This window comes from Leptodactylus fuscus, chromosome 3, assembly GCF_031893055.1.
Source record: "Leptodactylus fuscus isolate aLepFus1 chromosome 3, aLepFus1.hap2, whole genome shotgun sequence".
NCBI classification, from domain to species: Eukaryota; Metazoa; Chordata; class Amphibia; order Anura; family Leptodactylidae; genus Leptodactylus; species Leptodactylus fuscus.
In genome coordinates, this window is record NC_134267.1 from 206,289,715 (window position 1) to 206,316,734 (window position 27,020).

At 45.3% G+C, this 27,020-nt stretch overlaps 1 protein-coding gene across 1 annotated transcript in view; it reads left to right on the forward strand.

The window, feature by feature from the left end:
• SNTG2 (syntrophin gamma 2) overlaps positions 1-8,056 on the forward strand; it is a 410,686-nt gene extending 402,630 nt beyond the window's left edge. The window contains exon 17 of the mRNA XM_075269112.1: positions 7,656-8,056. Coding sequence (XP_075125213.1) covers positions 7,656-7,787 — 132 coding nt within the window. The 3' untranslated portion in view covers positions 7,788-8,056. The remainder of the gene's footprint in view (positions 1-7,655) is intronic.
• The last annotated feature ends 18,964 nt before the right edge of the window (positions 8,057-27,020 follow it).

The window sequence follows — 27,020 nt, forward strand, 5'->3', positions numbered from 1 at the left end:
GTTGTTGACGCCAAATTCTGACCCTACCATCCCAATGTCGCAGCAGAAATCGAGACTCATCAGACCAGGCAATGTTTTTCCAATCTTCAATTGTCCAATTTCGATGAGCTTGTGCAAATTGTAGCCTCAGTTTCCTGTTCTTAGCTGAAAGGAGTGGCACCCGGTGTGGTCTTCTGCTGCTGTAGCCCATCTGCCTCAAAGTTCGACGTACTGTGCGTTCAGAGATGCTCTTCTGGCTACCTTGGTTGTAACGGGTGGCTATTTGAGTCACTGTTGCCTTTCTATCAGCTCGAACCAGTCTGGCCATTTTCCTCTGACCTCTGGCATCAACAACGCATTTCCGCCCAACAGAACTGCCGCTCACTGGATGTTTTTTCTTTTTCGGACCATTCTCTGTAAACCCTAGAGATGGTTGTGCGTGAAAATCCCAGTAGATCAGCAGTTTCTGAAATACTCAGACCAGCCCTTCTGGCACCAACAACCATGCCACGTTCAAAGGCACTCAAATCACCTTTCTTCCCCATACTGATGCTCGGTTTGAACTGCAGGAGATTGTCTTGACCATGTCTACATGCCTAAATGCACTGAGTTGCCGCCATGTGATTGGCTGATTAGAAATTAAGTGTTAACGAGCAGTTGGACAGGTGTACCTAATAAAGTGGCCGGTGAGTATATATATATATCATTGGTATCATTGTAACGGTTATGGTGTAACATTGTCCGAAACAGCAAAAAATTTTTTATTGAAAGCACAATTGACATATTTTTAAATAAAATTTTTGCATAAAACAAAATTGTGATTTTTTTACCCAAATATGTTTTGGACTATTTTCTCTATAATTAGTATCGACGATCTGGGCCCTTTTCACGTAAACAGCCACATATATATATATATATATATATATATATATATATATATATATATATAAAGTGCCTATACTTCTACCTTCTACATAATCCACTCCTGGCTTTGGGTCAAAAAATAGCAACAAAATCTGCAACAAAAAAAAGGTGTGTTACTGCAATGTGGAGACTCAGCCTTGTTATGGGTTTTTTTGTGTGTCTGGATGAATCTCTCTGCACCTTAAAGAGCACAGGAGTTCAGTTTAATAACCAGATATGTCATAGTCCACCTTTGATAGGTCTGTAATAGGTCCACCATATTGATAGGTATTGTTAGTCAGTGGATATTATAACTCCATGGTGGGGAGAATCAAAGAGTAGTTGCTAATATGCCAAAGTCTTACTGGTGGTATCAAGAGGGAATTATATCAAGAGAATAAGTGCCTGTAATCTCCGATATCAAGCACTTCAGCTGGGTGTCGATGATTATTATTATTATTATTATTATTATTATTATTATTATTATTATTATTTATATAGCACCATTAATTCCATTGTGTTGTACATTATTATATTAATTCCATGGTGCTGTACATTATTATATCAATTCCATGGTGCTGTACATTATTATATCAATTCCATGGTGCTTTACATTTGGGGGTTTACATATAGTACACAAAATGTACAAACAGATATAATACTAACAGTGACCGACTGGCACAGTGGGGCAGAGGGCCCTGCCCGCGAAGGCTTACAATCTATGAGGGAAGGGGGGTAGAGACAGAAGGAGAGGGGGAGACTGTACAGATGGTGGTGCGGTGATAGTGTTATTGGAGGTTGTAGGCCTTCCTGAATAGTTGAGTCTTCAGGACCTTCTTGAAGCCTGTGATTGTGGGGGTCAGTCTTATGTGTCGTGGTAAGGAGTTCCAGAGTATGGGGGATGCACGGGAGAAATCTTAGATGGTTGTTTGAGGAGTGGATGAGAGCAGAGCGGAGTAGGAGATCATTGGAGGATCTGAGGTTACGTGTGGGCAGGTGTATAGCATGTTGTAAGTACTTTAACTCACTGAGATTGAAAACCTCTGTATTAGCCGTATGCTTTGTGTACAATGCAATAACCCAGTTTAAAGACCCCAAACATAGAAGAAGGAGTACAGATCCAGGGCCAAAAACATAAGACAAATGTTACCAGACTCAGTATGAAATTAGACCTAGATGACTATGATTTCTAGATGACTTAGCAAAAGTTATTATTGGAAACAAAGCCAAATTAGTTTAATAAATTTCTCATTTAATAGGCTAATTGAGGAAAATGCTCTCAAATTGAATTAAGAATATTTCACATTCCTAATAGCGGTGTGACATCTAATTCTTTCTTTCCCTCTATATACTTGTCATATGTGGCCCATTACAAAGCACTTATATCAGTTGTAATAGATTAGGCTTTTATCCTTTATATACCATTAGCCACTTTGTGCACTTTTTACTTTTATTAACTGTTTTATTTCTAGAAGTAATCCTAGTAAGGCCTCATTCACATCTGCTTTTGGTAATCTGTTTTGGGAGTCGGCATGGGAACCCCCACGATTGGACTACCGAACATATTGGCAAGCGGTGTGCAGTGAAAGCACATGGACCCCATAGACTATAAAGGGGTCCATGTGGTTCTCGCACGGTCTCCGCACGAGTCATGCGGATAGGAAAGTACATTGTGAACTACTTTTCTGTCCGCATGTTCCATGTGGAGATTGTGCGGAAACTACACGAACCCCGATATGGTCTATGGGGTCCGGGTGCTTTCACTGCACACCACTTGCCAATGCGTTCAGTAGTCCATTCGGGGGGTCCCCATGCAATGTGAACAAGGCTCAACTCTATACACACGATGACACTCAAGATACCAATGTCACTATGTAAAGAGATATATAGATGTAGCTGAGTTAACCCAAATTTCTGAGATTGGTTAAACAGCTGCCACATGATATGATATCACAAAAGACAACAAAAACCAATAAAAAGTCGTACAAAAAATAGTTTTTTTGTTGTCTTTTATGATATCACGCTGCAACAATTTATCCAATTGCAGAAGTTCAGGTCAGCTCTGCTGCATCTATACGTATTATAAATAATCTAACAATACAATCGTCAAATATACACACGTAGACGCCAAATACATATCTGTATGGGAAATTAAAACATAAAACAAATGTCAGCCCGCCAGGCCCATTGTGTGACGGCTCCACGGTAACTGCACACTCATAGCTTAGTCGCTGCATATTAACAAAAGAACAAAGAACAAAAGCACCAGCAGGTGAAATGTGACTACAATGTCCCAACTTTCAGTCACTTGCGGCGAAGAGAAAAATTCACTAGTGTCGTCTTCATATAACCTTGTTTGAAGCCTCCACATAATACACCACCCATGTACCCATTGCAAATTTTTCTCTTCTTTGCATAGTTTAGTTACTTTTATTCTCTTTGCCAAGCCTGTTCCTCTTTTCGAGAGCCCTTATGACTGTATTATATGGGTATACATACATGTTCACCCTTACATAGCCCCGATACAGTTAAAGGCTACAATTGATCATAAAAAGAATTCGATACAATATCGCAACATGATAACAAAACACCTGAAATACAACCAATGGGTGACCATACAGGGAGACATAGAAGATGGAAAGTGTTTCATGTTGTCATATCAGACCATAACAGCATGCCTCACCTTATGACACACATATTAAGACATGTCCAGCCAAGAGGTAAGGAAGGCTATACTGTATCTTAATAATACAAGAGTTACTTCATCGAGCAACCACTTGACCAACTGACCAGTATTATTGAGGTGACAGAAATGAATTCCTGATATGTCATCCTATGCTATAAAAGCTTGTTCATGGCAGGGTAGAGCATGATATGATAACTACAGATGTAGCAGAGTTAACTTGACTTTCTGTGGTATAATAACATTCTTATCATAGAAGATTCCTTATCACAGAATTCCTGCTTGCACGACTTTATCTTCTATTACAAAAGTAAAGAAGCATCATGGAAGTAGCGTCCGCCATGTTGTTTACATTAGTGTCAATGGGAACAAATATAGAATCAGTCCATCTCTGTAACAGTTTAATGCACGTTGCTGTCATCCTATGATGGAAGACAGCAACGGACATTAACTATGGTAGTGTAAACCCAGTCATAGAAAACAAATCATTTGAATGTTCTGTTAAAGGGGATGTCCAGAAATTTTGGAGACGTTGGAGGAGGCTGAATAAAGGGGAAACATAAAAACAATTATACTCACCTGTCCCCAGGGCTCCATTGTCCAACACCTTTGTTCGGTCCAGCACGTGCCAATGCCTGGGCTTATTCCAGCTGATCTGTGCAAAGGCTGGTTGTCAGATATTTAGGGACTATCATTAGGAAAGCCGATAAGAAAAGTTCCTGACCAACCACTTTAACCTATGATATGGCAAATCCAACTAAGTGGACGGGTAAGGCAGGACACATATGTAAGTGTTAGTAAATGAGACTTTATGTAAAGAATCTTATCATTGGAAAGTACTTTGTTCCTCAACTTCTATGGTCGTCTTCCTTGTTCTCATCTTCAGTCTCCAGTAAAAAGTAGATGTGGAGGAGGGAGGTCCAGTTACAGGTTCTCTATGTGTTCTGTGAGAGGGGAGAGGGAGCAAAACTTGGGAGACAACTAGTTGCAAGGTTCATTTGGCACAAGGAAACAGCAACTGTGTGCTCTTGGATGTTTCCTTATCGTCGGGAAGGAATTTTTCCCCCTAAAATGGGGCATTTGGCAAAGCCTCACAGGTTTTTTTCCTTCCTCTGGATCAACACTGTAGGGAACTGTAGGGTTATAGGTTGGAATTGATGGACTGATGTCTCCATCCAACCTCATCTACTATGTAACTATGTATGTATATACAGTATAGAAGCTCAGACATCCCTATGCACATTCTCATCAGGTCAGTTAAGTAAATATTATGGGAATGTAATTTAAAAAAAAAATACTAAATAAGACATAAATCTACAATAAATAATGATAAATATTACTACATTGTGTTTTACTGTTGTACATGTAAGAAGCCAATTTATCTTTAAATCCGATTTGCTAGAGTTGTGAGTATTGTGCGATCCTGCCACACTGGAGTCTGTGACTGTACACAGCAGGATATTTTTATTGTATAACTAAGTCACAAACTCTGGGGATTGTGTTGAGCAAAGAAACCAGGTGACCGTATCGTACCGGGACATGCCTAAAAATATATTTGACGTTTGAGATTAATTTCAATGGATACAATGCCATTAGGGAACAGTTACATACAAGTACACTGACATAATGAGATAAACTGCACCTTAAAATAAATACTATTCAAGATCTGCATATACTGTACTCGGAAATGCAACAGAAATGGAATACTGGAATGTTATAATTATTGCAATCTTGGAACCTCAGTGCATAATGATATACAAATGACTGAAATTAGAAAAGAACTCCAGAAAAGAACATTGGGTCTGTTAGTTTCTTCCTCTTGTATTCGGTCCAGAATACAGTGCATACTAAAGAACAGAGGTTCTAAACCTGTGCTGCATGTAGCCCTAGGAGTACGCCCTGTTATCCATGAAATTATTTGCCACAGTAATATGCAACCCCCCCCCCTTCCCCTCCCCTCAAAGCATGAATGCCTGTGCACTGCTGTGGACACTTTACAAGTTTAATGAACATTTCCATCAGTACTAATAGAGGAGCTCATTATTATTACCGGTGCCCTGACTAGTTAGTGATAAGCTACTCACCACTCTGTCCCGCGCTTACTCTCTGCTTTAGGTGCAGAGTGATCATGTCAGAGAAAAAGCATGAAACAGTGTGGTAAGTAATGCATTCTGCTGGAGCATGGGGGCACTGTAAGGGGGCCCATGATCTTACATAAGGGGGCATTATCTTACATGTGGAGGGCTATTATATATGAGGGCATTGTGGAGGGTGTTTATATTAGATGTGGGAGAGCTGTAGAGGGCCATTATATTACATGCGGAGGTGCAGTGGGGCGCCAATATCTTACATGTGTGGGCACTGTAGGGGGTCATTATCTTACATGTGGAGGTACTATGGAGAGCTATTATATTATACAGTTCATAAGAGAAAAATGAAAAAACTGGGCACTCACCACATAAAGCTTTTCAGTAAAAACGATCCAAACTTTATTTTAGACTTCCATGTAAAAAATCGGGAGGAGGCACACCTGAAAGGAACGTGATTGAGCTTTAGGAAGTGCTATTTGCACGAAACATTTGTCGCTCGTTCCTTTCAGGTGTGCCTCCTTCCGATTTTTTACATGGAAGTCTAAAATAAAGTTTGGATCGTTTTTACTGAAAAGCTTTATGTGGTGAGTGCCCAGTTTTTTTCATTTTTCTCTTATGAACTGCACATTTACTTATTATACTGTAGAGCACCACCAAAAATATCATAAAGCCCATCCTACTATCCAAGGTCTTGTGTATTTTGTCTGTTGTCCAGGCAGTAGTGCCACTTTTCCTTGCCATTTTTCTATTATATTGTATATGGGGGCACTGTGGAGGACCATTATATTACATGTTGAGGGCCATACAGGGCTTTTATATTAGATGCAGGGGCATTGTGGAGAGCCATTACATTATATGTGATAGAGCTGTGGAGGGTCATTATATTACATGTGGAAGTGCAGTGAGGTGCCATTATATTACATGTAGGGCACTTTGGGGGTCATTATATTACATTTGAGGGTACTATGGAGCACTGATGGAGACATTCCACAAAGCATGGAGACCATACACTACTATACTACATGTAGGTGCACTGAGGAGGCCATTACATAACTATTAATTCTATTGAGGCTCCCAATGAAACCTTATTTTATTAACTTTTAAAAGTGATGGCTACTTTGGGGGTTCTCAGTTTGGAACATTTCTCACTTGAAAAGGTTGAGATATACTGTTATAGAGAACAGAGAGTTACGTAACATTAGCTGGACACTGTACTACTTTCATGTCCATTGTTAATAAGTGCAGAGCAGCACCTTTGCCGCTGCAGCCATATTTACTGTCCGTGGTGACCTCCATGCGGGAGAACAAATCCCACCCCATGTATGAGACCTTGATGGGACTTGGCAGCACTGTAAGTGACCGTCTGCGTCACCCCAAGTGTGAGAAGGAGCGCTATCGCAGGTCCTTCCTTCCAACCGCGACCAGGCTGTATAATCTACATCAGACCAAGCGAAGATCACTCCGCACAGAGAACTAATGATTATGACTATGAAGTCTTCCTTCTTTCTTTCTTCTGTTCCTTAGCTGCTATGGACTCCTATTATATCTTCTCTTCTCAGCTTATGTGTGTCTACGTCTGTATTATATTACTGTGTATTATCCTGTATCTGTATTACTATGGTGCTGTAACATGCTGAAATTTCCCCACTGTGGGACTATTAAAGGATTATCTTATCTTATGTTATGTTATTCAATACCCTTGGTTCTTTTCACTTTTTTATTAAAAAAAAAAAAATAATAATTAGTTTTCGTTTCCCAGATGTTTTCTTTCTTAGCTTTCCTCGCGACTTAAGATAAATGGCGCAAAATGGCTAGCTTTTAGAAAAAACTTGATATTCTGTTGGGAGTTGCTTATGCTATATGTGTGTATTTATGGACAGTTAGTGTTTGCGATGTGCAGACTATCAAGATTTTTTTATTTATTTTTTTATATTGGATTTATTTATTTATTATATTTTATATTTATTATTTATTTAATTTAATTTTTATTTTTCTTTCAGGAGCTGGAATTTCAGGATTTGACTGGTGTCTTACATTGTATTCACTCCTTCATCGCTGCCAAGGTTGCATCTATGGACCCCACGTTTATAAACAGCCAAAGTATTACGAGAAAATACATTTACAACACGTGAAAAAACGACTGCGAAGACACATTATTTTCCTATGGGATGGAGATTTCATGCACAAATAACTTGGGATAAAAAAAAAAAAAACCCTTTCTGAATAAAACAAACTATTTTCCCCGTCTGTCTCTATGACCCCAATGTATAAACATTCACTTTATTTCCCATCTAAATGTTCGCCATCAAATAACCTAAAGCACATTTTCCTATTTCTTCTTTGGAAAAGGATCATGAAATAGCACTTTAAAGAAATATATTTCAGGTTGTCTTAGGAGCTGTATGTATATATATATATATATATATATATATATATATATATATATATATATATATATACAATGAAGCAGGGCTAATGCTGGAGGGTTTTGTTGTATATAGCCTGATAGCATGCATATCACATTTTAGAATTTTCTTTACATAGGAATATAAGCTCTTCGGTCTGCTGTCAGCAGCTTTAATGTAATATTCTGTTAATAAATTTTATGGTCTTACCAAATGTATTTATGATGGAATCATACAGATGGTCCACGTATTTATGTATTTTGATAAGCTAATATTACATACTGTATATTTCATCAGTGTGTTATAAATATCATGGACAATGCAAATTCTTATAAATATTTAGTTGAAAAAAAATCATATTTTGTTAGTGTCCTGTTTATTTAGTTTGTTTACTGTCTCAATTGTGAAGAGTAAATCTAGCACGTAATAAGATGTAATACTACATGTATACAATAGGGGGCGCTGTGTGTTGAATTAATGCATTCTCATTTAAAGGGGTTGTCTCAAGACATTCTCTGTTCATTGATCCCTCGGACAGGTCATCAATTAATTAATCAGATAGGCAACAGTCCGACATCCATCCGATGTTTGAAGAGGCCGCAGGATCTTTAGTTCTTATCAAGCACAGCGCCATACATTTGTATAGTGGCTATGCTAACCAATGAACTGGTCTGATACAGGTATTGGACTCTTTAGGATAAGTCCTTAATAGAGATGAGCGAACAGTAAAATGTTCGAGGTTCGATATTCGTTTCGAGTAGCCCCTCAATATTCGACTACTCGAATTGAATATCGAACCCTATTATAGTCTATGGGGGGAAAATGCTCGTTTCAGGGGTAGGCAACGTTCGATCAAATTATACTTACCAAGTCCACGAGTGAGGGTCGGGCTGGATCCTCCAAGAAGTCTTCTCCATGCAGCGTCCCCGCGGTATCTTCTGGCAATGAGTTCACTCTGCCAGGCAGAGCACTACAAGCGGACATGTGCAGTCGGCTCTGCCCAGGCCCGATGCCTGGCAGAGTGAATTCAGAGCCGGAAGACGCCGCGGGGAAGCTGCATGGAGAAGACTTCTAAAGGTAGGAGAAGAACCAGCGTTGATTGGCTGACTGTATAGCATTCGGCCAATCAATGCTGGTTCTGCATCGAACTTTTCCATTTGAATAGCGAGTGGTACTCGATCGAGTACGAGTATTTCGAATACCATAGTATTCGATCGAATACCTACTCGATTAAATACTACTCGCTCATCTCTAGTCCTTAATTAAAAACTCCTGGAAAATCACTTTAAAGAGAATCCTTTCACAATAGCATACATCCCTTGTCATATTATGTACGGACATTGATATCTGTTGCTAATTTACTTCTACATTTCCAAGAAGAATAACAGTGGGAACAAATGACACAATGCAGAGTCATTTTATGAGCAATACACAGGGAGCCAATTTACCTATCAGTATATTTTTTGGCATGTGGGAGGAAACCAGAGTACCTGGAGGAAACCCACACAGACATGGGGAGAACATACAAACTCCATGCAGATGTTTCCCTTGTACGGATTCGATCCCAGGAGCTGCAATGCTACAGTACTAACCACTGAGCTACTGTGCTACTAAAACAGACATGTCAGGAAAGCTTACAAATCCACTTTAGAGCATCTTCTATGGGGCGGACAGCTAAAATATAGCACATCCAGCAATTCAGGAACTCCAATTCTTGAGACATATCATGAATGTGCGGTATTATATACAACTAGAAAGTGAACAGTGCACTGCTTTGCTGCTATGTTCCCGGTGCTGGAGATATCAGTGCCATTAATTTTAGTACCGATATCTCCCCACTGTCAGAAGGACATTCCTACATTCCTAACGGACAAATTCATTGTTGGGCTGTGACCAGCGCCGCACCTCTAATGAGGCGAGGTGAGGCGGCAGCCCGGGCGATTTATTTATTTTTTTACTTTTTTTTTTGTGAATCAGCGCAGGAGAGCTCCTTGCATTGGTTCAGACGTTTAGGTAGGCGGCGTCATCACATCCCCTACGCTGAGACAAAGCGTACTGCCGGGAGAAGTAGATGCGGCGGCAGCGGGAGCAGCGCTCATGTTAGTAAGTATACTAACTTTTTTTTTGTTTTATAATAGGCCGCTACCTGCTGGAGTATCCCCAGCAGGTAGAGGCCTATTTACCAATTTCCCCGGACCTGTTCACTGCCGCCCCCACTTCCACTTGTACTATAGGGGAAGGGTGGTAGTGAGTAGGCCCGGGCCAGGCCACGATCCCCCTACTCCCCCTACCCCCTACGTGACGTCTGGGCATTACCATATAGGCCTGAAGCCTGCTAGGAGTAACATCGGATCCCGAAGAGGTGAGTAACAGTGTTTATTATGCTCTCTCATCATCTCCCCTGGTGCTCCGATTATTATACTCGGCGGTCTTAAAAGACCCCTGAGTATAAAAATAGTTCAAGAGTTGAACTAGTTGAAGAGTTGAAGAGTCCACTGGCCCCTATAAGCTCTATTATGCCCCACAGTCTATTGTGCCACTGTGGGGCATAATATAGGCTGCAGAGGCCGCTGTGGGATATCTCCCTATCTTATAAAAATGAATTCTTGTCTGTCTGTCTGTCTGTACTCTAATGCGAACCAAACGACTGGACCGATCTTCACCAAATTTGGTACAGAGATACTTCAGATATCCGGGAAGGTTTAAGACGAGACTCCAACTCGCTCGGACGTACCGTTGCTGAGATACAGCATTCCAAACACAGTGCCCCCCCCCCCTTAGCCAATACAAACCTGCAAGTCTTTCACTCATATTCCAACTGCAATACACACGGTCACTCCACATGCACAATACAACACTGATATCCAAACTGAGATACATGCATCAGAGGATTAGATACTCAGATCAGCACACAGTATCACACGCCAGAGGATTAGATACACGGGTCTGCACACAGTCCCACACACCAGAGGATTAAATACGCATTTCTGCACACAGTTCCACACACTGAAGGATTTGATACGTGCATCTGCACACGGTTTCACATGCCGAAGGATTAGATACGCGCGTCTACACACAGTTCCACACTCCAGAGGATTAGATATAGGCGTCTACACACAGTTCCACACTCCAGAGGATTAAATACGTGTGTCTGCACACATTTGTACATGCCATAGGATTAGATACACGCGTCTGCACACAGTTCCACATTCCAGAGGATTAGATATGCGCGTCTACACACAGTTCCACATTCCAGAGGATTAGATACGCACGTCTGCACACAGTTGTACATGCCATAGGATTAGATACACGCGTCTGCACACAGTACCACATGCAGTAGGATTAGATACGCGCGTCTACACATAGTTCCACACGCCAAAGGATTAGATACGCGCCTCTTCACACAATACCACACAGGGGAGGATTAGATACGTGTGTGTGCACACAGTACCACATTTTGGAGGATTAGATACATGCCTCTGCACACAGTACCACAAGCCAGAGAATTAGATACACGTCTCAGCACACAGTATCACACGGGGGAGGATTAGATATGCACGTCTGCACACAGTACCACACGGGGGAGGATTAGATACGCGCGTCTACACACAGTATCACATGCCATACGATTAGATATGCGCATCTGCACACAGTACCACATGCCGGGGGATTGGATACACGCGTCTACACACAGTTCCACATGCCGTAGGATTAGATACGCGCCTCTTTACACAATACCACACAGGGGAGGATTAGATACACGTGTCTTCACACAGTTGTACACGCCATAGGATTAGATACACGTGTCTGCACACAGTACCACATGCCATAGGATTAGATACACGCATCTACACACAGTACCACATGCCGTAGAATTAGATACACACGTCTACACACAGTTCCACACTCCAGAAGATTAGATACGTGCATCTGCACACAGTTGTACACGCCATAGGATTAGATACACGCGTCTGCACACAGTACCACATGCAGTAGGATTAGATACGTGCGTCTACACAAAGTTCCTCACGCCGAAGGATTAGATACACGCCTCTTCACACAATACCACACAGGGGAGGATTAGATACGTGTGTGTGCACACAGTACCACACTTTGGAGGATTAGATACATGCCTCTGCACACAGTACCACAAGCCAGAGAATTAGATACGCGTCTCAGCACACAGTTTCACACGGGGGAGGATTAGATACGTGCGTCTGCACACAGTACCACTCGGGGGAGGATTAGATACGCGCGTCTACACACAGTACAACATGCCATAGTATTAGATATGCGCATCCGCACACAGTACCACATGCCGGGGGATTGGATACACGCGTCTACACACAGTTCCACACACCGTAGGATTAGATACGCGCCTCTTCACACAATACCATACAGGGGAGGATTAGATAACGTGTCTTCACACAGTTGTATACGCCATAGGATTAGATACACGTGTCTGCACACAGTACCACATGCCATAGGATTAGATACGTGCATCTACACACAGTACCACATGCCGTAGAATTAGATACACACATCTACACACAGTTCCACACTCCAGAAGATTAGATACGTGCGTCTGCACACAGTTGTACACGCCATAGGATTAGATACACGCGTCTGCACACAGTACCACATGCAGTAGGATTAGATACGTGCGTCTACACAAAGTTCCTCACGCCGAAGGATTAGATACACGCCTCTTCACACAATACCACACAGGGGAGGATTAGATACGTGTGTGTGCACACAGTACCACACTTTGGAGGATTAGATACATGCCTCTGCACACAGTACCACAAGCCAGAGAATTAGATACGCGTCTCAGCACACAGTATCACACGGGGGAGGATTAGATACGCGCGTCTGCACACAGTACCACTCGGGGGAGGATTAGATATGCGCGTCTACACACAGTACAACATGCCATAGTATTAGATATGCGCATCTGCACACAGTACCACATGCCGGGGGATTGGATACACGCGTCTACACACAGTTCCACACGCCGTAGGATTGGATACGCGCCTCTTCACACAATACCATACAGGGGAGGATTAGATACACGTGTCTTCACACAGTTGTACACGCCATAGGATTAGATACACGCGTCTGCACACAGTACCACATGCCATAGGATTAGATACGCGCGTCTACACACAGTACCACATGCCGAAGGATTAGATACAGGCGTCTACACACAGTTCCACACTCCAGAGGATTAGATACACAGATCAGCACACAGTATCACACGCCAGAGGATTAGATACACGGGTCTCCACATAGTCCCACACACCAGAGGATTAAATACGCATTTCTGCACACAGTTCCACACACTGAAGGATTTGATACATGCGTCTGCACACGGTTCCACATGCCGAAGGATTAGATACAGGCGTCTACACACAGTTCCACACTCCAGAGGATTAGATACGTGCGTCTGCACACATTTGTACACGCCATAGGATTAGATACACGCGTCTGTACAGAGTACCACATGCCATAGGATTAGATACATGCGTCTACACACAGTTCCACATTCCAGAGGATTAGATACGCGCGTCTGCACACAGTTGTACACGCCATAGGATTAGATACACGCGTCTGCACACAGTACCACATGCAGTAGGATTAGATACGCGCGTCTACACATAGTTCCACACGCCTAAGGATTAGATACGCACCTCATCACACAATACCACACAGGGGAGGATTAGATACGTGTGTGTGCACACAGTACCACACTTTGGAGGATTAGATACATGCCTCTGCACACAGTACCACAAGCCAGAGAATTAGATACGCGTCTCAGCACACAGTATCACACGGGGAGGATTAGATACGCGTGTTTGCACACAGTACCACACGGGGAGGATTAGCTACGTGCGTCTACACACAGTACCACATGCCATAAGATTAGATACGCGCATCTGCACACAGTACCACATGCTGGGGGATTGGATACACGCGTCTACACACAGTTCCACACGCCATAGGTTTAGATACGCGCCTCCTCACACAATACCACACAGGGGAGGATTAGATACACGTGTCTTCACACAGTACCACATGCCGTAGGATTAGATACACGCGTCTGCACACAGTACCACATGCAGTAGGATTAGATACGCGCGTCTACACATAGTTCCACACGCCAAAGGATTAGATATGCACGTCTGCACACAGTACCACATGGGGGAGGATTAGATACGCGCGTCTACACAGTACCACATGCCATGGGATTGGATACACGCGTCTACACACAGTTCCACACGCCGTAGGATTAGATACGCACCTCTTCACACAATACCACACAGGGGAGGATTAGATACACGTGTCTTCACACAGTTGTACACGCCATAGGATTAGATACACGTGTCTGCACACAGTACCACATGCCATAGGATTAGATACGCGCATCTACACACAGTACCACATGCCGTAGAATTAGATACACGCGTCTACACACAGTTCCACACTCCAGAAGATTAGATACATGCATCTGCACACAGTTGTACATGCCATAGGATTAGATACACGCATCTGCACACAGTACCACATGCAGTAGGATTAGATACGTGCGTCTACACAAAGTTCCTCACGGCGAAGGATTAGATACACGCCTCTTCACACAATACCACACAGGGGAGGATTAGATACGTGTGTGTGCACACAGTACCACACTTTGGAGGATTAGATACATGCCTCTGCACACAGTACCACAAGCCAGAGAATTAGATACGCGTCTCAGCACACAGTTTCACACGGGGGAGGATTAGATACGTGCGTCTGCACACAGTACCACTCGGGGGAGGATTAGATACGCGCGTCTACACACAGTACAACATGCCATAGTATTAGATATGCGCATCCGCACACAGTACCACATGCCGGGGGATTGGATACACGCGTCTACACACAGTTCCACACACCGTAGGATTAGATACGCGCCTCTTCACACAATACCATACAGGGGAGGATTAGATACACGTGTCTTCACACAGTTGTATACGCCATAGGATTAGATACACGTGTCTGCACACAGTACCACATGCCATAGGATTAGATACGTGCATCTACACACAGTACCACATGCCGTAGAATTAGATACACACATCTACACACAGTTCCACACTCCAGAAGATTAGATACGTGCGTCTGCACACAGTTGTACACGCCATAGGATTAGATACACGCGTCTGCACACAGTACCACATGCAGTAGGATTAGATACGTGCGTCTACACAAAGTTCCTCACGCCGAAGGATTAGATACACGCCTCTTCACACAATACCACACAGGGGAGGATTAGATACGTGTGTGTGCACACAGTACCACACTTTGGAGGATTAGATACATGCCTCTGCACACAGTACCACAAGCCAGAGAATTAGATACGCGTCTCAGCACACAGTATCACACGGGGGAGGATTAGATACGCGCGTCTGCACACAGTACCACTCGGGGGAGGATTAGATATGCGCGTCTACACACAGTACAACATGCCATAGTATTAGATATGCGCATCTGCACACAGTACCACATGCCGGGGGATTGGATACACGCGTCTACACACAGTTCCACACGCCGTAGGATTGGATACGCGCCTCTTCACACAATACCATACAGGGGAGGATTAGATACACGTGTCTTCACACAGTTGTACACGCCATAGGATTAGATACACGCGTCTGCACACAGTACCACATGCCATAGGATTAGATACGCGCGTCTACACACAGTACCACATGCCGAAGGATTAGATACAGGCGTCTACACACAGTTCCACACTCCAGAGGATTAGATACACAGATCAGCACACAGTATCACACGCCAGAGGATTAGATACACGGGTCTCCACATAGTCCCACACACCAGAGGATTAAATACGCATTTCTGCACACAGTTCCACACACTGAAGGATTTGATACATGCGTCTGCACACGGTTCCACATGCCGAAGGATTAGATACAGGCGTCTACACACAGTTCCACACTCCAGAGGATTAGATACGTGCGTCTGCACACATTTGTACACGCCATAGGATTAGATACACGCGTCTGTACAGAGTACCACATGCCATAGGATTAGATACATGCGTCTACACACAGTTCCACATTCCAGAGGATTAGATACGCGCGTCTGCACACAGTTGTACACGCCATAGGATTAGATACACGCGTCTGCACACAGTACCACATGCAGTAGGATTAGATACGCGCGTCTACACATAGTTCCACACGCCTAAGGATTAGATACGCACCTCATCACACAATACCACACAGGGGAGGATTAGATACGTGTGTGTGCACACAGTACCACACTTTGGAGGATTAGATACATGCCTCTGCACACAGTACCACAAGCCAGAGAATTAGATACGCGTCTCAGCACACAGTATCACACGGGGAGGATTAGATACGCGTGTTTGCACACAGTACCACACGGGGAGGATTAGCTACGTGCGTCTACACACAGTACCACATGCCATAAGATTAGATACGCGCATCTGCACACAGTACCACATGCTGGGGGATTGGATACACGCGTCTACACACAGTTCCACACGCCATAGGTTTAGATACGCGCCTCCTCACACAATACCACACAGGGGAGGATTAGATACACGTGTCTTCACACAGTACCACATGCCGTAGGATTAGATACACGCGTCTGCACACAGTACCACATGCAGTAGGATTAGATACGCGCGTCTACACATAGTTCCACACGCCAAAGGATTAGATATGCACGTCTGCACACAGTACCACATGGGGGAGGATTAGATACGCGCGTCTACACAGTACCACATGCCATGGGATTGGATACACGCGTCTACACACAGTTCCACACGCCGTAGGATTAGATACGCACCTCTTCACACAATACCACACAGGGGAGGATTAGATACACGTGTCTTCACACAGTTGTACACGCCATAGGATTAGATACACGTGTCTGCACACAGTACCACATGCCATAGGATTAGATACGCGCATCTACACACAGTACCACATGCCGTAGAATTAGATACACGCGTCTACACACAGTTCCACACTCCAGAAGATTAGATACATGCATCTGCACACAGTTGTACATGCCATAGGATTAGATACACGCATCTGCACACAGTACCACATGCAGTAGGATTAGATACGTGCGTCTACACAAAGTTCCTCACGGCGAAGGATTAGATACACGCCTCTTCACACAATACCACACAGGGGAGGATTAGATACGTGTGTGTGCACACAGTACCACACTTTGGAGGATTAGATACATGCCTCTGCACACAGTACCACAAGCCAGAGAATTAGATACGCATCTCAGCACACAGTATCACACGGGGGAGGATTAGATATGCGCGTCTGCACACAGTACCACACGGGGGAGGATTAGATATGCGCGTCTACACACAGTACCACATGCCATAGGATTAGATACGCGCATCTGCACACAGTACCACATGCCGGGCGATTGGATACACGCGTCTACACACAGTTCCACATGCCGTAGGATTGGATACGCGCCTCTTCACACAATACCATACAGGGGAGGATTAGATACACGTGTCTTCACACAGTTGTACACACCATAGATAGATACACGGGTCTGCACACAGTCCCACACACCAGAGGATTAAATACACACTTTTGCAAACAGTACCACATGCCATAGGATTAGATACGTGCGCCTGCACACGGTTCCACATGCCGAAGGATTAGATACAGGCGTCTACACACAGTTCCACACTCCAGAGGATTAGATACACAGATCAACACACAGTATTAAATGCCAGAGGATTAGATACATGGGTCTCCACACAGTCCCACACACCAGAGGATTAAATACGCATTTCTGCACACAGTTCCACACACTGAAGGATTTGATACACGCGTCTGCACACAGTTCCACATGCCGAAGGATTAGATACAGGCATCTACACACAGTTACACACTCCAGAGGATTAGGTACGTGCATCTGCACACATTTGTACACGCCATAGGATTAGATACACGCGTCTGCACAGAGTACCACATGCCGTAGGATTAGATACACGCGTCTACACACAGTTCCACATTCCAGAGGATTATATACGCGCGTCTGCACACAGTTGTACACGCCATAGGATTAAATACACGCGTCTGCACAGAGTACCACATGCCGTAGGATTAGATACACGTGTCTACACACAGTTCCACATTCCAGAGGATTATATACGCGCGTCTGCACACAATTGTACACGCCATAGGATTAGATACACGCGTCTGCACACAGTACCACATGCAGTAGGATTAGATACGCGCGTCTACACATAGTTCCACACACCAAAGGATTAGATACGCGCCTCTTCACACAATACCACACAGGGGAGGATTAGATACGTGTGTGTGCACACAGTACCACACTTTGGAGGATTAGATACATGTCTCTGCACACAGTACCACAAGCCAGAGAATTAGATACGCGTCTCAGCACACAGTATCACACGGGGAGGATTAGATACGCGTGTTTACACACAGTACCACACGGGGGAGGATTAGATACACGCGTCTACACACAGTACCACATGCCATAGGATTAGATATGCGCATCTGCACACAGTGCCACATGCCGGGGGATTGGATACACGCCTCTACACACAGTTCCACACGCCGTAGGATTAGATACGCACCACTTCACACAATACCACACAGGGGAGGATTAGATACACGTGTCTTCACACAGTTGTACACGCCATAGGATTAGATACACGTGTCTGCACACAGTACCACATGCCATAGGATTAGATACACGTGTCTGCACACAGTACCACATGCCGTAGGATTAGATACGTGCGTCTACACGCAGTTCAACACGCCGTAGGATTAGATACGCGCCTCTTCACACAATACCACACAGGGGAGGATTAAATACGTGCGTCTGCACACAGTACCACATGCCAGAGTATTAGATACGCGCATCTGCACACAGTACCGCACGCCAGAGTCATTAGATATGCGCGTCTGCACACAGTTTCACTTACTGGAGGATTAGATACGCGCCTCTTCACACAATACCACACGGGGAGGATTAGATATGTGCATCTGCACACAGTACCACACCAACAAGGAATGGATACTTGCATCTAAACACAGTACTACACGGGGAAGGATTAGATACAGCTTTACTCCAGGTATCCATAACAACTGATCACAGGTTTTTCACTGACATCCAAAATGAGATACACATAATCACATGACGCTTATGGACATACACACAAACCACATACAAAATACACCAGTGCAAAGTTGGACAATTCTTATGGGGCCAAGACACAAACACAAAATGTAATATACCCGTGCGAAGCCGGGTCCTCCCTCTAGTATATATATATATATATATATATATATATATATATATATATATATATATATATATATATATAGGGGTTGGGTGCGTGGAGAAGTGAGGAGTCAAAGATGTCTGTGTTTCAAACTTTACAGAGTCAAATCACAGCTGGAAGAAGTGGTTATGGTGGTCAAAAGGGAAGAGATGGGAAATGTGGGAAGGCGTCTTTTGATCGTTTGCCTCAGGCAGCAGAGAGGCTAGGTTCACCACTGGCTTTGACTAATGCCCCTTCTGACAGTACAATACAGTCGGGGGAGAACGTTCCTCACAACCAGTAATGACGTTAGACCATTAGGAGCGCCCTTCTGACAGTGGGGAGATATCAGTGCTGAAATTAACGCCACTGATATCTCCAGCACCTGGGGCACATACCAGGAAAGCCAATAGTCAGTTTTCTAGTGGTATATAAAACTGCACATTGATGAGGACGTGAAAAGGCAAGGTCAACTTTAAATGTCTCAGACAGTACAGTAACAATGACCCTTAAGGCTGAATCCCCACATTGCGCAAACTCAGCTTCTTTTGTTGCAGATTTTGCTGCTTTTTTTGAGCCAAAGCCAGGAGTGGCTGCAGTAGGAATGGTGATTATATAGTAAGTGCTTATAGTTCTACCATTCGCTCAATCCATTCCTGAGTTTGGCTCAAAAGTCCGCAACAAAATCTGCCACAAAAAAAGCTACTTTTCCACAACGCGTGGTTTCACCCTTATAGAGTGATTGCATATTGCAGATTAGTAACACAAAGAAAACATGTGGTATAGCGTATATATAAAAATATATTATTGACCAAGTAATTTCCTTTTCTATACTATGTGGTCTTGCTGGTTACTGTACATGTGTCTTAGAGTCTTTAAGTAGCGCCATTTCTCCGCTGACCTCAGCACCATTCTGATCTCAGCTCTTCTAGTAAACTGAAAGATCTGGGTTGTTACTTGGAGCAGAGAAGGTGACCAGAAACCACTCAAAGTGGAGACCTCACTGGCTGATGCTTCAAGGCCAGAAGAAATAAGAGCTACGTAATAAAGAGGCAGCAGTCGCCAAACAAACGAGTGATTATGAAGATAATCTTGTTTCCCCAAGTCCTAACAGCGGCACAATGTGGGGGGTATTTCTGCCCCTGTGTGCTGGTAGGACAGGCGGATATTTAATTAGCCAATAAGATGCGTGGCAGGCCCTATAAGAGGGCACAAGAACCTCCCCTCTGCGTGTAAATACAAAAGTACCTCCATAATATTTATATACAGCTTTTAGACATAAGATATGATTCCCAGGGTGGGAAATCTTGTGCCGCTGTTAGGACTTAGGGAAACAAGATTATCTTCATAATCACTCGTTCCCTGTCATCCTCAACAGCGGCACAATGTGGGGATATAGCAAGCAGGTCCCCAGGATGGGTGGGATTAACTCATAACCGAACTTAAAACGGTATGGGCAAAAGCAGTGGAACCTGCCACTTGGTCCTTCAGGCGATAATGCCGGATGAAGGTAGATTCCGACGCCCAGGAGGCCGCTGCACAGATTTGATCCACCGGCAAGGCACTCTTCTCTGCCTGAGAGGTAGACACTGCCCTGGTTGAGTGGGCATGAAGAAATGCTGGAGCCGACAAACCTTGGGTGGTATAGGCGATTTTAATAGTCTCGGTCACCCACCGGGATATTGTGGCTTTAGAGGCTTTGGCGCCCTTGTTTCTCCCCGTGTAGCTGACCAACAAGTTTTCAGTTCGCCTAAAAGGGCGAGTGCGCTGTAAGTAAATCTGTAGGCATCTGACCACGTCCAGTTTATGCCATCTCTCTTCTTCAGCAGAAGAAGGGAAAGGAAAAAATACCGGAAGGGAGATTATCTGGTTTCTGTTTACAGCGGATGGAACCTTGGGACGAAAACCCGGGAGGAACCTAAGCTGCACATGGTCAGAGAAAAAGGTGGTATATGGCTCCTCAGCGGACAAAGCTTGTAGTTCACCAACCCGTTTGGCAGTTGTTACTGCCAATAGTAGCGCCATCTTGCCGGTTAATGACTTGAGGGAGCTTTCCTCCAAAGGTTCAAATGGATGAACACATAAAGCGTTTAGGACCGGAATAAGGTCCCATTGGTGGACAGGGGTGTTTACCACCGGTCTCAGCCTAGTTGCCCCTTTAATAAAGGTGCTCACTAAGGAATCTTGAGACAAACGCCTCCCCAGATAGGCGGACAGGGCCGCAACGTGTACTTTGAGTGTGGCCACAGCGAGACCTCTGTCTAGTCCGTCTTGAAGGAAGTCCAGGATCGCCTCCGTAGGGGGATCGGTGGAGTCCACTTGATGCTGCAGACACCAGGCATTAAAGATGTTACTTATTCGACGGTAGTTCTTGTTAGTCGAATCTGCTCTGGCGCTGGATAGGGTCTTCAAGACGGCTTGTGACAGTCCTCTATTTCTCAATAGGGACTGGTCAACCTCCAGGCTGTCAGGTTGAGTCTCCTCAGATCCTGGCATCTCAGCTCTCCTTGGGTTACCAGGTCTGGGAGTGGGGGAAGCCTCCAATATATGCCCTGACTCATTTGTATGAGCTGAGCAAACCAAGCCCTTTTTGGCCAGAACGGGATTATGGCTATTCCCGAGGCTTGGTCCTGTCTTATTTTTATCAATACCTTCGGTATGATTGGAATTGGAGGGAAAATGTAAAACAGCCTGAACCTCCAAGGGATGGACAGGGCATCCACTGCCAAAGGATTGTCCTCCTGGTACAGGGAGCAGAAGGTCCCTACCTTGGCATTGAGTCGGGTAGCCATAAGATCGACCTCCGGGAGACCCCATCTCTGGACGATCTGTTGAAATACGTCTGGATTGAGAGACCATTCTCCTGATACGGTAATACCCCAACTCAGCTGATCCGCTACTATGTTCAGGGAGCCCTTTATGTGAACAGCGGACAACTGGACCAGATTCTTCTCTGCCCAGGTGAATATGAGATTCGTCTCTCTCAGCAAGGTTGGTGACCTGGTGCCCCCTTGTTTGTTTATATAAACAACCACCGTCGTATTGTCTGACCGGATCTTGACTGACTTGCCTTTCAATTCCGGGGCAAAGTGTACTAGGGCCAGGTACACTGCTCTGAGTTCCTTGAGATTGGATGACCCCAGCTCCGGACATCTCCATCGTCCTTGTACAGTTTTGTCTTGACAATGGGCTCCCCATCCCCACTGGGATGCATCTGTTGTCAACAGGGTCCACACTGTCGGGACCGTGGACCTTCCGTCTTTCAGGTGTATCCACCATCTGAGGGAAAGACGGGTAGCGGGAGAAAGGCAGATCTTCTTGTGCAGTCCCCGTGGAGACCTGTTCCAGGTTCTCAACACTTCCATCTGTAGGGGACGCAAATGCCATAAAGCCCAAGGGACCGCCCTGGCCGAGGATGACATTAGGCCCAGAACTCTCATGGCGGTGCGGATAGTTACCTGCCGAGTGCGCAATAGGAATCGTGCACTGGCTTGGATCCTTTCCTTTCTTGGACGGGAGAGGAAGATCTGCATCGCTTCTGAATCCACTAAAAAACCGAGGAGTTTCCATCGGGTGGATGGAACGACTTCGGACTTCTCCCAATTGATAATCCATCCTAATTCTTGTAGGAAGTTGATGGCAAGATTGAGCTGCTGGAGGAGGGCAGCAGGAGACTGAGCTTTCAATAGCCAGTCGTCTAGATAAGGGACGATGAAAAGACCCTGAAGTCTGAGGGTCGCAGCGACCGGAGCGATCACCTTGGTGAATACCAGTGGGGCGGATGTGATGCCGAAAGGCAGAGCTGTGAACTGATAGTGCTCCCTGTGGCCTGCCATAGAAACGGTAATCCTGAGGAACTTCCTGTGGGAAGGAGCAATAGGGACATGTAGATAAGCGTCCTTCAAGTCGAGGGTAACCATCACCTCTCCTGGTTGAAGAAAAACAGCTACGGAATCCACGGTCTCCATACGAAATGACCTCTTTCTGATAAACTGGTTGAGGTACCTCAGGTCTCTTATCATTCTCCAGCCCCCGGTGACTTTGGGGACCAGAAAGACGGGGGAGTAAACTCCCAGGCCGTGATCTGAGGTTGGTACCTTCTCCAGGGCGCCCTTGGTAACATAATCGGCGACCGAGGCTTCCAGACTGGACTGCTGAGAAGGTGGAAGGATTCGGGTGATGACGAACCGATCTGGAGGAGGAAGGTGAAAATCGATGTGATACCCGTGCTGTATAATCTTCAACACCCAAGGGTCTTGAATGTGGGTGGACCATGCTTTGAAAAAGGAGGCGAGACGTCCTCCCACAGGAAGAGGGGCCACAGGGAGCTGCCCCACGTCAAAACTCAGGCTTCCTCTTGGCATCCTCCTTGGGAGCGCCACGTCCGGCACCCCTAGGGCGGTATCTAGAACACCGCTGCTGAGCCGGGCGTCTATAATTAGAGGAAGAACCTCTGCCTCTAGAGGGAGCACGTCTGCCCCTGGATGCTTGAGGTAGGGACCTTCCCCTACCTTCAGCTAAACCCTCCATAATGGCATCCAAACTTTGGCCAAACACTCTTCCCGGTTCAAAGGGGAGAGCGCAGAGAGCTGCCTTAGATGCAAAATCTGCACGCCAAGGCTTTAGCCACAGGGGTCTACGGGCAGCGGTAGATAACGCCATAGATTTGGCGGAGATCTTCAATTGATGGCGGGAAGCTTCCGCCAGATAATCTGCGGCCCTATGAACTCTCTTCATAGAGGACAGAATTTCGTCTCTATCCACGCCCGCATCTATATCCTGCTCCAAGGCGGCTAAACGGTTGCGCAGAAAGTCGCCAACCGTGGAGGAGGCTATGGCCACAGAGGCTTGTGCAGAGGAAGCGGAGTAGATCTTCTTTAGAGCAGAGTCCGCCCTGCGATCCAGAGGGTCTTGAAGATTGGAACCATCTTCTAGGGGCACCAGGGTTCTGCGGGACAGCTTGGCAACTGCCAAATCCACCTTCGGGGGAGGCCCCCAGGAATCCCACTGGGCAGTGTCAACAGGAAACAAAGTCTTGAAAATCCTGGAGAGAGTGTGTCCCTTCTCTGGCTGTTTCCACTGCTGTGCCATAAGGTCGGACAGCGTGGCGTCCGCATGGAAGGCAATATGTCCCCCAGAGGCAGACGTGGAGGCTTCCCCGTCAACATCTCGGCCCACTGTAGACCGGATGGACTTCAGCAGCCTGCCTGTTTGTTCATAGTGGAACACAGGTCTGCCGGAAATTACTGAGTCGTCCTCAGAAGAATCATCCTCTGCCACCCGCAACAGTTCCAAAGGTGGCAGGGAGGAGGAACGGTGCTCAGGGCATGGTCTTTTGGTAAGCTGAGACAAGGTGGCATGAATTCCTTTGAGGGAATCGTCCTGCAAAACAAAAGGAGAAACCAAGCAAGGGAAAACCTATTTACCCAAGCGATGCCCAAACTCACCATATCCTTGACCCAGGCCATCATATCTCTGGGAGAGGGCTCCTCAGGTGGAGGACCTCTACACCCGCGACAACGGGCCCATTCATAGCCTAAAAATAATAGGCAAGTTATAGGACCACGATACATGAAAGGGACCAACCTCTTAAGCCGCTACCTACCATCAGGGAGTGGTGTGTCGCAATTAAAACAGGAAAGGTGTTTCCTCTTGGCAGAGGATTTCCTCCTACCATCCCCAGGAGGGGTAGTAGAGGATGACATATCCTGCAATAAAGAGATAATAGACCATGCAAACTGTCACCATGCATCATACCATTGCACTTTTTTTTTTTTTTTTTTAAAAAAGGGTAGATCTTACCAGGTTCAGAAGACCGGATGAGTAAAGGTGACAGACAATAACCAGACTCAGGTTAACAACGCAAAACGCAATGCCAGTGAGACCAATAACCAGACTCACAATAAGCACAGCCTTCCAGATGCAGCAGGAAGGTACAAGTGACACGGCCGGCCTGACCTTTAACCTGGCCGGCCGGAAATGGGAGGAGCTAACCGCTCCCATCCACTACCCCAAACAGGGGTTAATAAAGGCTACTGTCTCCCCTCCCCAGCAATCCCCAAGCCAGGGGAACACTCACCCTCTCCTCCGCTGGGGCTCCGAACACTGGAGTGGAGCCTGAAGTGTAGTGAACGATAGTTCAGCCGGCCCGCCGGCCGGCCTGACCTCTAACCCGCGCCGCGAACTTCCGGTCAAAAACCGGAAGTGCGCGCAAGCAAAGTGCGGCCGCCGCGAATGCAGGCATACAGAGCGAGTTCCGGCTGCCGCACGGACCCGCCGTAACCACGCAGTGGCGTGGTGCGGCTCTGAGGATCAGCGCTCAACAGAGCTGAAAGGGTAAGGAGGAGAGGGGAGGGAGCGGGGGAGGAGAAGGAGGATTCAGGGGTAAAAAGCCAACGCAGGCTAACCAGCACCCTCTCCATAGGAAAGAGGGTGCTTGACAAAAACATCAAGCTCAACAGCTGAGCCCTGTAAGAGGACACAAGTCCTCACACCTGTCCTCTGTCCACACAGGACAGAAAAAAACACGCAGAGGGGAGGTTCTTGTGCCCTCTTATAGGGCCTGCCACGCATCTTATTGGCTAATTAAATATCCGCCTGTCCTACCAGCACACAGGGGCAGAAATACCCCACATTGTGCCGCTGTTGAGGATGACAGGGAACTATTGTTGCTGTAACAAATGTTTATTTCACGATTTCTGTGCACATTACCATACAAAGTGAATGGTTAGCTGTTACATCTATATTTACATGTACAAGAAGAAAGTTTTCACATACCATATGGCCAACATTTTGGTCCATAATGAGATACATCACACTAAAGTGAAAGCTGATGTAGCAAAGGTTAACTTGACACCTTTAATAACACCGTGATACAAAACTTGTCTCTTTTAATGGCTTATTGATGGCTTTTTTAATGTCTCATGTAATAATATATCATGCTGCAGAAACTTAAACTTCGCAACATCTGTGGATTTAAAAACAATCCAATCCTTTGCTAGAGGTTTTCAGGGCATGCTGCAGTTTTCCCTTATTGACTTCACGGATGTCTCTTGGTTCACATCTGCGTTTGGTAATGCATTCAGAGAGACAACACAACATCACGCGGCACGTTACACCATGTGAACACTCCCTTACAGAGGTCGAAGTGGGCTACACGGTGGAACCTCCTTTCAGGAGCCCACTACGACCTCTGTAAGGATACCCGTGTGTTGTTACACTTGACAGAGGGGGAATCCCTGAAACGCTGGTGAAGGCGTCGTGAGGTGAAATTCAAATAAAGTACATGTGCTATCCAAACACTCTCGGAGTAAGCGGAGTGTTCTTCCCATCCTCTGGTCTTTCTCCTCTGTATTTCCCCCCTGTGTGGGTGTTGGGGATCCCTGCTGCTCATAATCTCTCCAGTTTACATAACTCCTTGTACTGTCATATACTCTGAAAGAACTGTCGGAGTCGACAAGAGTTGGTTACTCGGTACATTTCCTATTGGTTTATGTTTGTACCACACATCCCAATCTGAAATGGGCCCTAAACGTTTATGTAATAAGGTTGTGGGAACCATTGCATTAGTACTAGTAGAAAAATACATG